This window comes from Anabas testudineus, chromosome 6, assembly GCF_900324465.2.
Source record: "Anabas testudineus chromosome 6, fAnaTes1.2, whole genome shotgun sequence".
In the NCBI taxonomy this organism is placed as follows: domain Eukaryota; kingdom Metazoa; phylum Chordata; class Actinopteri; order Anabantiformes; family Anabantidae; genus Anabas; species Anabas testudineus.
The window spans coordinates 13,924,645-13,939,355 of record NC_046615.1 but is presented as its reverse complement, the minus strand read 5'-3'; the positions used below and the strand labels follow the sequence as shown (position 1 = coordinate 13,939,355).

Below are 14,711 nucleotides of genomic sequence, written 5' to 3'. Positions count from 1 at the left end.
ACAGGGAGGCAAGGACATGGAGCAATGGTAGTGAAAAACATTCCTCCCTACAGTGTATTCCCTCACATACAGGGGCAAACAGACTTGTAAATATTGAGACAAGCGCTCAGGCACGAGGAAAACTTGACACTTCATATTATGGAGCTTTAACAATTGATAAATTGCCACTTCTCTACTGATAAAAAGGCATTTCATGTAATGTTATGAATGTTTTTCCTGAAATCTGTGTTGAGGGCTTGTGGATAAAGATCCCAAACAGTGGGCGAAATTACACTGCTACAAGGGTAGAACAGGCTTAGCAGACAGCCACTTTCAGGGATGACGTGTGTACTGAATTGCACTGTACCTTTGTAAGAATACCATCCTCTCTGTGGTTCTTTTGCAGGACATGTTGGAGGGCAAGTTGGATCTTCTGCTGAAGTTTCTCTACCTTTACCTTCTCCTGGAGCCAGGACCGGTCTGGAAGGTAAATGATCACATACAGGCCACTTAATAGTCAGCTGGATTCATGAAAAAATAACGATGCTGTGCCACTAATATAATATATTAATTGGTAGGGAAAAACAGGAGGGCAACAGCAATTTCCTGTCATGGTGAATGCATGTCTAACTTTTTTTCCTTTGCACTGTGAGTGACACCTACCAGCAGACATCAACACAAAGGCGGAGAACAGGGCGATCTCATCCTCAGACAGGTGCATAGAACACAAGTTTTTCCCAAACTCGAAGACGGAGCTGATCAAGTCGTCACAGCCTGGCACAGCAAAGGACAGAGAGAGAGAGGGCTTACGATGAGGAAGACCAAAGAACAACATTCAGTCTTGATCTTTATTGGGAGAGAGGCACACAGGGAGGGGAGAGGAAGGGGAAGGAATGAAATAGAACGGCATGCTGACAGCACATGGGAGCGTCTTAGGGAGAACAGGCAATGCTTTTACTGAGTTTTGCCTCCCAGACGAGTCACTTTTGGCAGTTGGGTGGTGTTATGCAAGCCAAAATGAGGTCACTATTGAGGCTTTTAGTTAAATCAATTATCGGAGATAGAGAGAGTCAGGCGGATGCCACCACAGCTCCCCTATTGCAGAACCCTCTGTACAGAACACACAAGACACTGGGACAAGTACACATGCTTAGAGTTACGGAGATTGGTAAACCCACACTAAGAAACAGAATTCAGTATTTTTACTGCCACAATGGGACATATTTACTTTTTTCCCCATCAAAAGGAAGCTGGAAATGCAAGAAAATCCATGGTGGAGACTCATAGTAATGTCATGACAGTCAAACACGAATTATTTGCTTTTGCCTGGGATGTTTTATGTCAGACTATCAATGATGGTTTTGATAGCTCTCTCCCTAAAGACACTCCGTCTGGCTTTATTTATTCCACAGTTACAGGAACCATATGCAGCAGAGTCTCACTAACATCTCTGTACTACCACAAATAACCATTGCAGAGACAGCAATGCCAGGTGAGGCAGTGCTCAGTGTATTTGCTTCCAGGCCCTCAGCATCGTGTGCAACAGCAGAACAGCAGACTCTAATTTTGGCTATCACACCAAGGAAAGGAGTAAGACACTATAAGAAAAAACATGCACGCAGCAGCACACAAACACACGCGTCCTCGCACTCATACAGTACGTGCACATGCACACACCCACACATCTACACCCTCTCCACTTACCTAATGACTTGAACACATCAGGTCCGGCATATTTTCCATCAAAATAGACTGTGTTGTTTTGCGAGTCAAAGGCACGGCACATTCTGACAAACACAACTTCCAAAGAGCCTGTGGAGACAGACAGGAACAAGATGCTGAATCTCTGTTTTGTTTCTTTTTTTTTTTTTCCCCCTAACAGTTACACATAAGTATGGGATGCAAAACACATGATTGTGCTTTGTGCTGTTCTTCTACAATATAAGTAACACAACACTTTGAAATAAAGAAGCGTGCCATCAGAGGAGAACAAAAAATGCACAGATGATAATATCACAAACAGAAGGCTACTTTCCTATAACGACGTGCTGGATAAAAAATGTGCCTCATTCAGTAGTGACTGTGCTTTTTCATTCAACCTTTATTTAGCAAGGTAAGTAGGGAATTTATTCCATCCCGCAAATTGAACCACTCTGTGGGAGTGGATAAGCGTATGAAAATGTAACAGAAACTATTACTTCCTCTATTGGAGATGGTACCGTTTTTTTAAGTCATGTCTGACAAGGGATCCCAGTCTTTATTTCATTATTCATATTGGCTGCGCTAATGTAAATAATATGCAGGGAAAGACCCGGGAGAGGTGTGAGGTTTACTGCATGAGAAGTAAGAGTGTATTTGTGCATCTGTATTTATGCATAAATATAGGTGAACATAGGCGTAGTGTGTACAGACCCGTAGCTGTGTGAATATTGTGCAAGTATGTCTCCATGAAAGCGCTGTCAATAGACAGACAACACTGGTGCTTTGGAAGAGACGGAGAAATGGCAGCCGTCATGATAGGTATTATCTGAGCTCAGGTACACATTGCTTATCTAATGTTGTGTCCATCCCTGCTATGTATGTAATAACCAGTGGGAAAAAAAAAAGAGCGACAGAGACAGAGAGAGGAAACAGACAGAGAGAGGAAACAGGGTTCTCCTCTCTGTGACATTGTCTCTGCGTGTGAAGAAGAGGGCTTTGTGTAGTCAGGTCAGCTACGCCCTTGTGACAATGCCAGAGGGGGGTGGTGGTAGTGGTGGGTGAGTTTGACGGCAGCAGGCCATGTTGACAGGCTGTCATACCTGCTTTCAGCAGCACTATCTGATCGTTCTGACACAGCTCCATGAAGCCATCGATGCGCTTGGCAAACTCCACCACATACTGAATGGCCTCCGTTATTTTGATAGCACACAGCTGCCACATGACTTCCCGGGGCTAAGAACAGATAGGACGGAGAATGGGTTATCTGCTTTAAAACAATACATTCGATTACTGTAGCTGCTGTGCTGTGCAGGCCGGCACAAGCCTAGTTGCGGTCAAGCTACCTTATTCTGGTAGCTCTCCACTTCCTCTTGCAGGAAGGCCTGCCAGGTCATCTGCTGCAACTCCTCCCTCAGGTACTGACATGTCTCCATGTGTGACTTGGAGATGTTCTGGGCCAGGTGCTCTGAAATACAACCATCATCACAAACACAGAACATCGCAGTTAAGATCTGAATGTTACTCACAAGGCTGTGTGAAAGTGAAGACCTCACAGATGAAATATGCCACAGGGAAAGAAGATTTATTTACTGAGCTTTCAAGAAGGAGGAGAGGCGGATACACGTGGGCTTTTTTGACTGGGAAAAGGCTTGTTGACATTTCCTTTTACAGCCTGCAGGAAGCTCATAGCTTAAGGTTGAGGCAAAGCCAATCTAGTTATGACACAAATGCATGGAGTGGAGGAGGGGCGCCAAGTTACTCACTGAAACAAAGGTCACATTTTCTCGGAGAGAAATATTGAGTATAAGAATTTAAATGGTTTTGAAAACACATCTGTTAAAAGAAGTTCCTAGGCACAGGGGAGCCTAAAAAAATGATTTCCCCAGATGCCTGCCCTGCTGGATCCTGATTGGCCCTAATTAATGGAAACTAATTACAAAAAAGAGGCTCTTTTAATGAGTGTTGAAGATGAGTCTCCAACCTCCTGCTATTTTAAGCAACCTTTGTGTCGTTTGCCCCACGGTTGAGTTGTTCTCCCCCCTCCTCCATTTTGCTGTCTCTCCTCTTCTCTCCCCCTGTCTCTCTCCCATTCCTCACCTAGTTCAGCCATGGACACGGTGGGGGAGGTTTCTCCGTTGGTGAAGGAGCAGTAAGGGAAGAAGCCAGAGCCAGGGGCAAAGTCACAGATGGGCTCTGGCTTTATGCCGTTGATGTCCAGGCCTGACTGGTCAGGGGATGGCTGGATGTCCAGGTAGAAGCTGCTGACCGCTGAGTCTGGTTTGCTGCCATCGGGGGTGTGTCCATCCATGTAACCGCTGAGGTCGTCATGTAGCTCCGTGAGGCCATTGGCTGAGAGGCCATAGCTTGGTGTGAGCGGCTCTGCCTCCCCGGGCTGCTGTTGGTGATCGCGCTGCTGCTGCTGCAGCCGGTGCTTCTGGACCTCAGCATACAGACTGTCTCGTTGCTTCTTCGACATGCGACCAAACTTCACCGCTGTGATTAGCAGGATGAAACAAAACAAGCACAATCAGATTTAACTGATACAGCTGCGTTTCCAGAAGCTTCTCTGTAAAAATAAATTGAAAAATTAGCATTGGAAATAAAACTGGAGTCCTAGTTAATGAGTGGATAACTGTCTATTAACAAGAATTACACATCCAGATCATGCAATCTCAAAGTCACTGAGTAATTAAATCAATTCTGGTGTTCAGTCTAAAAAATGCATTCCCCTGTGTGTAAAACAATCTCGCCAGTAGAATTATGTGTATAAATAGACTTACTTCAAAATTTTCTAAATGTCATGCTTTTAAAGTCTATTATATCAGTCTCATTTATCTAGTCTTCAAGGTTTCAATGTACTACACTAACATCTGGTAAAAGCCTGAAGTGGAATATCGCAGAACAAATTAAATTATCTCACACTGTTGGTTAATTTCTTATCCCTTTGAAGAAAAAATATAACTTGGCACCTAAGTCTGACACTAAATAACTTGTTTAGACATAAAGGGAAAAGGTAAATCATTGGTCACGTGAATTCCACACTGGCTTCAAATTGTGTAACATATAAAATTCAAAGGTCGTTCACTTTGCCCTCCACAGACAAAATTCTGTGGAGTGACCCCATCTACAGTAAACCCATGACAAAAAAGCTCCATCTCCATATTCTAGTTGGTATCAAAACAGCTATAAGTGAAGAGGCAGAAGTGGGAAGTAACTAACAGTTTACCAGCCACTCAAACATGAGACAGACTGAGCCGTTGCATCATGTTTCAAGGTTTCCAGTCTAAACATTGGTGAGAATGAGACTCCTTGGCCAGGGCTCCGGGGGCCTGGCACTGTGTCAGCTGGTCACAAAGAGTGTGAGTGTGTGTGTGTGTGTTTGTCTCAGCACAGTGGAAAGCGAGTGGAGCAAAGGAGAGAAAAGTGCGGGCAGATGGGCTCTGGTGTGTTGAGTGAAGGCAAGAGTCACCTTTGTCTGTCCTGAATATGTGGATGGGAGAATGTGTGTGGCTATGCAAAGGCCCTCATAAGTGCTAATGTACTTCTGTGTTCATCCACATTCATGAATATGTATGCACATGTGCAACTGATTTAAAGCAAAGTAGTGTGCATAAGAATGTGCCAGCCTCTGTGAATGCGTGTTCAGGTTTTCACTTGTCTGTGTGCATTCCACTCGTGTATGCTAAAGAAAGAAAAAAAGCAAACAAAAAAACAAAAACGCAACTAAACATCGAAGCTCCGCTCTGTTCTGATAAAATCTTTACCGCCAAGCTAAGTCTGGACGAGCCTGGAACAGCAGGAGCACTCGAGCACACAGCCCCACCTGTGTGATCCCATTACTGCATCTCCTATTTCTTCAAACCTAGTTTCTACCACAGCAACAAATTAGGCCCACAGACAAAGCTCTCACCTGCAGACACAGTGAAAACATTAAGCAACATCTTAGCGTGTGTTCATGACACGGGTTTCCTGGATGTTTCTGTTGTGTCACATTGAGAATAATGGCAGTCATTATGTGCGCGCCTTTTCTTTGTCTCTCCAGAAAGATATCAATACACAGTGCCGCATCAATACTGGGGCGTGAATAAACAACCAATTAAAAATAAAGATAAACACACACTGGCTACTGATCAGCCATGAGTTAAGCTTTAGCAATTCTGACCTGTGACATCATGCAATAAGCACAATGGTTAGAGAAACTGAAGAGAAAATATGTAGCACATGCAAATTAGCTGGTATATTAGAAGATTCGAAAGTAAATCTTGTAATAATAATGATTCAGTAAGTATTTAGTGATTCTCTTATCTATTCTAACATATAAATGTTCTACGAATACTACCAAAGAATTATAAAAATGACTATTTGATGATTTGTCTCCTTGAGGTAAGTCTTTCCATTCTTGCCTCCCTTCATAAAGGGGTTCGAGGCCAGGACAGCATCCCTGAAGCACTGACTCAAAGGCAGAGCAGACTCATGCCCACACAAGGGCTTGAACCTTCACCTCTCCCTACTCACCGTACCAGCCTGCTGCATCCACCCACCTATATCTCCTCTTTCATATAAAGCACTTACCATCTCGCGACATGCCCACTGCCAGGCACTTCTGCAGCCGGCAGTGCTGGCAGCGGTTGCGGCTAGTGCGGTCGATCAGGCAGTTCTTCTGACGGGGGCAGGAGTAGGCTGCATTGCTCTGTTGACTCCTCCTGAAGAAACCCTGCACAGGAAAAGGGGGCATTGTAACATCTCGTATGACCCACTGTGGGTTGGAAAAATGTTCTGAGACTGGAGGATCAATTCATGTTTTCGATGTGTTTTAGTGCTGACAAAATTAATTAGTGATTGATGGGGATTTATTGTACTCCTCGTGGCGATATTTTATTTCACTGCTGCCAAACAGATTAGATAATAACATTACTGTTGTGGTCTGGCTGTTAAGCTGTAATGTCTGGCAATTTAAAAGCACAGCATTTCGTCAGTATGTACAGCATAAGGGTGGTGTGTTTGGGTGGGAATGATAACAGTGGATGGTATTTTTCTTCAGTGGGGTTATTAGTGTTGATTAACACAGCACTGGCATGTGCTGTGCTAAAGGATTGCGAATGCACACTGACTGGATTCCTCATCCTTTGACTTAATGAATTGATTCCAGCACATCATTAACATGCCCCACTCTACTGCTCCATACACATATGTCTTAATTTGCTGCTCATTGGCTGTTTAATTACAAGAAAACAGCTGACAGCTGCCAAGTTGCTTTATAATGGAAGCCGTTATGGAAACAGACTATAACTGCCAGTGACAAGCAGCACTCTTTAATAATGCTATGATTTATGGTCCAAACTTTTGTACTTGCACATATCATTAAAGGCCTCTCTGCCTGGACTAATTAGCAGTCATTAAAGATAGATTTCAGCAGTTTATTCTTTAGTGTTTTGTTCCTACCACCTCCTGTATGAGATAGAAGAGCGCAAGCAGCTGAAAGTAACCTCTCTCTCTCTTTCTCTCTCTCTTTCTTTCACACATACATGCACACACACACACACACACACACATGCGTGCACACACAAACAGGAGCAAACAGCAAAGGTGCAGGCTGGCTGAGGAATGCTAATGATGTGCCTGGTGACAAGCACGGGGACAAGAATACACTCTAAGCACAAAATTCCTCTCACTGTGAATGGCTGGTGCATTTGAAACAGTACAAAAGGCAGCTTCAATGGAAGCAACACACTGTAGCAAACAGCCAACAATCTGCTATAATTCAAAGCATTCTCCTTTTGATCATTTTATTTCAAGAGCAGGCTGCAGCAGAAGCAAAAAAAAAAAAAAAAACAGTGAAAAGACATGTCCCTGGGAGGGAAAGGCAGAGCAAGACAGAGGAATGACTTTGTCCTACTAATTGTGGATTTCTGTGATGTCCTCTGTGGTGCTTGACCACTTTAATGATCATGTTCTCAGTGTTTACACTTCATCGTCCCCTCGCTGAATCTTCGTAAAACTTCAGCAACATTTTCAAACATTTTTTCCTAGCAAGCAACTTTCTTTCCCCCCTCAGATTTCCCTGTCTTCCCCCTCCCAACTCCCTGTCCTTCACAGAGTGACACACTCACAGACACACACACACACACACACACACACACACACACACACCACTTCCCATGACACAAACAGGTTCCGTCTCTCGGTGCTTACCTTACAGCCTTCACATGTTATCACGCCGTAATGGATGCCTGATGATTTGTCTCCACAGATCTTGCAGGGAATTATTTCGATTTGAGCTGCAGAGAAGAAAAGGAAATGAAAGAAAAAAACATCACATTTTGCTGTCACAAGTCACTGTACAACACCCTCACCATGGATCCATGTTGGTACATGAAAGAGCACTGTGCTTCTAAAAACATCTCATCCGGTGGCTTTTGAATCCTCACTTCCACAGAGGATTAGATGAATATTTACAGAATAGTGTGTGTGTACTGTATGTGTATGTGTGTGTGTGTGTGTGTGTGTGTGAAGGGAAGGAGGCCATTTTAAGTCCTTACAAACAGCCAATGTAAACATCATGTCAATTTGCATCCCTTACACAATGTACACCAAGAAAAGTCCAGCTACCCTCCAATGCCATATTAGTACTAATACTAGTTTTATGCAGCGACAAAGGCTCATTTAGCCACATGAAGAGATGTATTCCCAGTTGGAGAACTTGACTTTGTGAAGCCTACTAAACTTCAAAACCACATAAACCTCAGAAGCAAATCCACTGTGGCCAAAGAGAATCATAACATGCCCACTGTGCTGGATGGAGCTGTGGCAATGACTATGTGTGTATGTCTGCGTACGCTATAGAAAAATGGTTCAGTAGGGGTTTGGTTGTGGAGTTGTGCTGTTGACAGGCCCGTGATTCACATGCCACAAAGGACAAAAGCACAGAGAGGACAGCCCTCATCCATCGCTGGCCTTCTCTTCAGGAGCAGACCACAGGGCAACACAACAGAACAGACAGAACACACAGACATCAGAGACACAGAACTCCCAGCTTGTCCCATTGCTCTCAGCTTTATCACTGCAGCTACTGATGCTACATCCCTCTCCTCCTCCACCTCCCCCTCTTTCTTTCTCTCCCTCCCTCTAGAGATCTCTATCTCGCAGCCCTCCTCCACATCTCCAACATCTCAGTCCCGCCATGCCAGCAGTGCACTGCAGCGCCAGACAAACTCTGCTATCTGATCTAAATCGAGGAAAGATCACCGCGGGATATTTTCTCACGATATAATGGTTTTCTCCAACCAGCCATGCAGCTAGCCAATCAGAGCGCAAGGATCTATTGCAACGCATGTCTGTACCAATTAGGGGAGGTATATTGAGATTTAATAAGATATTATTATCTTATTAGGCAATGCAATAAAATTTGAATAATTTTAAAAAGTGGTGGTACACTCACACATGTCAAAGTGTTACATCAGACTCTCCCCCCTAGCCAGGCAAAACTGTCTACTATAAAGCCTCGTGTCTCTTCCCAAGACTCTTCAAATATCCCTCGTACACCTTAACAACCAACCTCTTTAAACTATTTTGATCACATCAAAAGTGCTTTTGCGGTGGTTCAATCCAGAGAGCCCTGCCCATTTTAATCAGCTGCCTAGGAGTCTGTAATGTGTCATGTGGATAATGTCCTTGTCCCTGAGGCATGCCCAGGAGAGGCCCTTAACACAGAGCCTCTAATCCACTAACCCCACAGCCACACTCTATTCATTCAGGAATCAGTGTCTGTTCTTCTTGCGCTGCTGGAGTCAACAACACTGGCCATGTTTACATGGAATTAGCCTACATTTTAGTAAAATGAACAAAAGGGAGTTGTGGAATATGCACAATTAATTCTCCTCCAGACAACACCTCCTGTGATTTGTGATTCTCACATACAATAGAGGGCACTGCACCTCATCGGCCCGGATTAGAGTGAAATCCAGGCAGGAGGCGGGCTTTGACAACCTAACTGAGAGGGTTAATTTATAATTAATCTTTTCCTTACTGTGCACAGTTGCTTGTTATGTCGGTTAGGTCTATCTCTGTATGAGTGCACTCTATTGTTTGTTTTTGTGTTCTCCCTGCATGAGCATTAGCAGTGCAGTGTGTTTCGACTCCTTTAGCATTTTCAGCCTCATTACTTACATAATTTGTTCTGACATGCACTCACAACAACTGAAGCGTGCTGTAATTATGACTAGCTGTGGTTATAGTGAACTCAAGTCTGTAGTGACAGGCCCCTGCCATTGGGTGGCAGTGCAGGGCTGTGGCTATGGTTTTCTTGCCAAGTTAAGCCAATCTTCCACCCACCCTATCCAGCCCACAGGCTTTTGGCTCTGAGCTCCAGCCTCTGATAGCTCCAGGCTTAGGCTGCTGCTAGCTTCCCCCACCCCCACAGCATAGCTGTGAGATGCCTTCATCTCTCCTGAAGAAGCCGAGCTGGCTGGGCACTCGCTCAGCCCTGACAGAGGCTGTGCCACATCAGGTGAAAGCAGTGGGAGTAGAGACACAGGGTAGCCAGGCCAGGCAGGGCACACACACACACACACAAGCATGCCTCACAAAGCCCTATCTGCAGCAGGAAGGCCCTGAGTGCATGCAGCCTCACCAGCTAACACCCTCTCACTCCACCACTGCACAAGCCCCTGGCTGCTCAACGCACTCAACAGTAAAAAGGGTTTGTCTCTGATCCTGCTATGGCAGGCTCTTTAGTTTCTTGTATGAAAAAAAGATCTTAATCTAAACATATAGTTATATCAACGATGGGAGTAGCTCCTGTCAAAAAGAGGGTTGTGTTAAGCAATAACACAACAGAGATTAAATCAAATATTAATCAATATTTTATTTGTCAACCTAAGTCAATATTTGTATATTAGGCTGTGTAAGTTGTCCTCTTGAGTAACTGGTCATACACTGCAATTCAGACACTGAGGATGATTTAAACTGAATCCACACGGGGGAGTCAGTCAAACAAAAAGGCCGGTGCTTATAAGCACTCCCAATCTGGCAGTCAATATCTATTGACATGAGCTGCGGTGTTAACTGTCTCTTGGTGTGAAACAGGCAGCTGCTGGCTCGCTTAAGCTTGACCAGCGCAGCGCCACTGATCCCATTCACCGCGCCTGCCTCCCTGCCTCTTCACTTCCCTGCCAGCCAGCCCTGCCTGCTCTGTTTACGACATCAAAGCCAGGCACAGTTAGACGGGCAGCCATGCTAAAGCCCATCCCAGCAGCCTGCCGCTCCTCACAGCACTGTGAGATGGCCTCTGCATGCAGGCCACTTCAAAGACACCTGCTGAGATGCCAAGATTATGTATGAATCACACCGCAGCACATTCACTTCACGTGCATATCCATGATGGCTGGACAGCGGCTCGAAACTGATTTCCTCTATGCAGCATTGCAGCCTGGCGTGGGTGTCTTGGACAACGGGCATGGCAGAGAGAGGAGACAGTCAAGCCGAATGTTAAAGCTTGTTCTTTGTCTGTCTGTGGCTGAGCAGTTCAAGGACACTGATTCACCACACTAGCAAGCCCTTTGAGGGGATGACGTGTCACTCAGAGCACATGTACAATAGGGCAGTGAGGCCTCTGCATGTTCACCCAGTGCCCTTCACTGTCTTCTCTGCAGCCCTGAGATCAACTCACTTCTAAAACCACACTGCATTATCAAAGACCTGGAAACTGACAGTCAAATGTGAACACCCAGAACAATTTGCCAAATGCACACTAACAGCTTACAGGGGCCTTGTCATCGTTTATTTTATTATAAGCATTGAATAGACAGGGACTGTCAGACAGAACACTGTCTCCCTGTGCACTACAAATGTCGTATTGCTTCATTCAGAAAGTATTAAGAATCATTCGCTACACATCATAAGAGAAAGTAAGTAAAATAGTAAGAAATCAGTGAAATGTGTAAAAATGCTGATTATTTGGTTTTCATCATACGGTGTAAATACACATATGTGTATTTAAAATTTAAAACCCATTCCAGTAACAAACTATATGTAAAATAAATGAAACTGAAAATCCTACAGGCTGGTGTAAACAAGTAAAATCACCAGTCAAAATCTCCTGGCCGTACCCACTGAACCCGTGGACTACTGACATAACGTGGAGGGATTAAGATTATCCCTTACATTAGAGACCCATGCCCAGGCCACCGTCATAATGCTGAAAGCTTAATCCATTATTTGATTGGTCCATTAAATCATTTTCTCATGGCCTGATGATTCATGATAGATGTACACAATAAATGAGGTATGAAGCTGAGGTTTCTTTTATTATTATACAATGCACATCATTCTGAAAGAAAGTATGTGAAGCAAATTGGAGGAAAAAAAAACACACACTGCTTCTGTGTATAGTGGTGCCTCAGTTAATATGTGTTTGTGTGTGTGTCTGTGTGTGTGTGTGTGTGTGTGTAGTTGTGTTGACAGCTGTCAATGACAGAGTGACACAAGCCAGTGGGCTCATGTCAGTGATTATGTAAGGAACTGGACAGGGCACAGCACTATGAGCAGATTAACAATTCTTCTGTCATCAGACAAACTGTGTTAATACATTCTCCTTGTAAAATGTTTGCAACAAAACCAAACAAAAACTCTAAAAAGGGTTTGCATGTCTGCTCAGGGCTGTTATACAACAGCAGAATTTCTTAAGCATTGACATATGATCAATATATACAAACACCGGGGGCACCGAACCGGCTTGGCTAATGTTCACTAAGCAATATTCCTCCACCATTATGTGCAGCTATTTATCTTGCCACGTGAACTTCTCATTTGGTCGTGGAGATCAGCTGTCTGTTGATAAACACAGTCTTTTCTAAACAGATACCCATGACAGTCAGATCTAGCTGTAGAGAGACGACAGCTTAACAAGAGCTAGAATCAGAATTCTGCCTCTTTTCATCTGCCGGGGCTTTGCTGTCATGTGAAGTTGCACAACACAATACTTTTTTATTCCCATTTATGCAGCAGAAGAAAGGTTATTTGAATGTCAGTGGCAAAGGACAGTCGTGGCACGGAACACAGGCTGAATAGTATAAATGTGTTATTTGTTTAGGGATCGCAGACTGTTGGCGTATTACCATAGAGCTGTTTTAATGGCATTTGCTGGGCTGTAGCACAAAGAAAGCACAGAACACTGTACACAAATGCACCTGCAGTGTAAAACTCGAAATCATCAATTTAAACAGCTTCCATTCAACCTATAAACACGCTGAAGTCATCAAAAAATATATTCGGACCACAGGGATTAGCCCAAGGAAAGACATAATTGACACATTTTGATGTCTCTATGCTGCGCCTACTAATTCCCCCCTAATCATTTAGCTGCCTAAGCTGTGATCTCCCTTCACTAGAGACCAGCTATATTTGAAGAGATATTTCCGTTTCTTTAAGCCTTTCCCTATTATTCCTACATAGCAGTGCAGTGACTTTGCTAAAGCTCAGGTCTGGACCATCGCCCTGGGCTGCTTTTTGGATGAACTCATGCGTACATCTCTGTGTTTGTTTGTGTGTGAGGCCTATTAATATTTCAACACTGCCCACCTCCAGATGCCTGTACAACACAGCAGTGCTTCTCTCTTCATGTCTCTCCCTGTATTTACTTGACTGTTTTATTGAAGTGCATTCTGACACCCTCAATGAAGGGGGTGTGTGGGGGTGCGAGAGAGGGGAAGATGTATTCCCAAACCGCCACACAAGACATCTCTCTCCGTGTCTTTTTCTACACCGGCGTAACAGTAATTTGGGCACTAATTTATGTGTTGCTGTGGCAAAGATTGACGAGCTTCCTGACTGGGAGTCTGCACGCCTGCACTCTAGGGGAAAACAACAAAAGCCTGGGTTTACCGAGCAGACGAGCACCGTGAAGGGTAGCATGTGTGAGGTGCTCCTCTCCCCTCCCCTGTCTGCCCCACCTGAGCTCAAAACTCTCTCCCCGTCACTCCTTACCCCTTCTTGTATCCATCTCCCCCAATCTAACCCTTTCTTGTCTGTGATTGCAGTGACAAGTGAAGTTGTGCCCGGGTGCTGGGGACTGGAGGGCACGCCCCTTCTGTATGCAAGCGTGTGCATGCAGGCGTACATGTGTGCCAGGAGGGAGAAAGGCTCACGCTGTTTACTCTGATGGCAAAATACAATCTGTAGACTGCACTCACTTATGCATTCTACCAGCCCCTAGTTAGTCATAGAGAGTCAGAAGAGCTGAATAAAAAAAATCTGTCTTGCAAATATTCAAGATTTGTCAACTATTTACATCGTTTGGTTTTGGTTCCTTCATAAAATCAAATTTGATGCATATTCTATTGCAATGACATGCATTTTTGAAAGGATACACTTTTTGCATTGCAAGTCTAAAAAGGAGTTGCTTGTGCATTGTTTGCTTTACTCATACACTGTGCAGCAAGGCAATGGGATGCACCAAAACTCAAAATCACTGAGGCTGAAATCACACAGGACTGACTGATTGACTGGTGCAGAAGCTGCTGTTTGAATTCTAAGACTTAGCTGAGGATCATGTGATGCTTCTGAACCTTTGGTCTGACCACTAGAACTAAGCAGGCAATGGTTAAAGCTTCAAATGTGCCTTAGTTAAGCACCTCTCAGCCCCCATCTCCCAGTATGGATGGCAGCAGAGTAGGCTCCTTTAGAAAAACACAGGAAAATCTAAATAATGAATCCTTCCAAACATCCACTGCAAATACACATACAAACCTTTACATAACAACAAAGAGAGTTGTTCCATTGCACCAGGGAATTTGCTACTGCCACACTGTACAAGTTCCTTCCTTCTATAATTGCTGTATTAGTATGCATTTCTGTAAGACAACCAGGATTCTGCGGTGGGTTTTTTTTTTTTTCTACTGTTTCACACAAAGAAATCAAAACTTACATCCACACAACTTCCTGCATGGTCTTTTTTGCCAGAGGGCTGACAGAGTATATAAGCATTTTATTAGCAAAGTGCATATCTGGGTGCCTCAGATATGGTGGATGTTGTG

The 14,711-nt window shown here is 44.1% G+C and overlaps 1 protein-coding gene across 2 annotated transcripts in view; it reads right to left on the bottom strand.

Moving 5' to 3' along the window:
- roraa (RAR-related orphan receptor A, paralog a) overlaps nt 1-14,711 on the bottom strand; it is a 165,980-nt gene that overhangs the window by 6,727 nt on the left and 144,542 nt on the right. For both annotated transcript variants that reach the window (XM_026365300.1, XM_026365301.1), the window contains 8 exons: nt 7,873-7,958; nt 6,253-6,394; nt 3,778-4,173; nt 3,024-3,145; nt 2,781-2,913; nt 1,684-1,791; nt 643-753; nt 347-459 (listed from right to left, as the gene is read on the bottom strand). In XM_026365300.1, the coding sequence (XP_026221085.1) occupies nt 347-459; nt 643-753; nt 1,684-1,791; nt 2,781-2,913; nt 3,024-3,145; nt 3,778-4,173; nt 6,253-6,394; nt 7,873-7,958 (1,211 nt within the window). The remainder of the gene's footprint in view (nt 1-346; nt 460-642; nt 754-1,683; nt 1,792-2,780; nt 2,914-3,023; nt 3,146-3,777; nt 4,174-6,252; nt 6,395-7,872; nt 7,959-14,711) is intronic.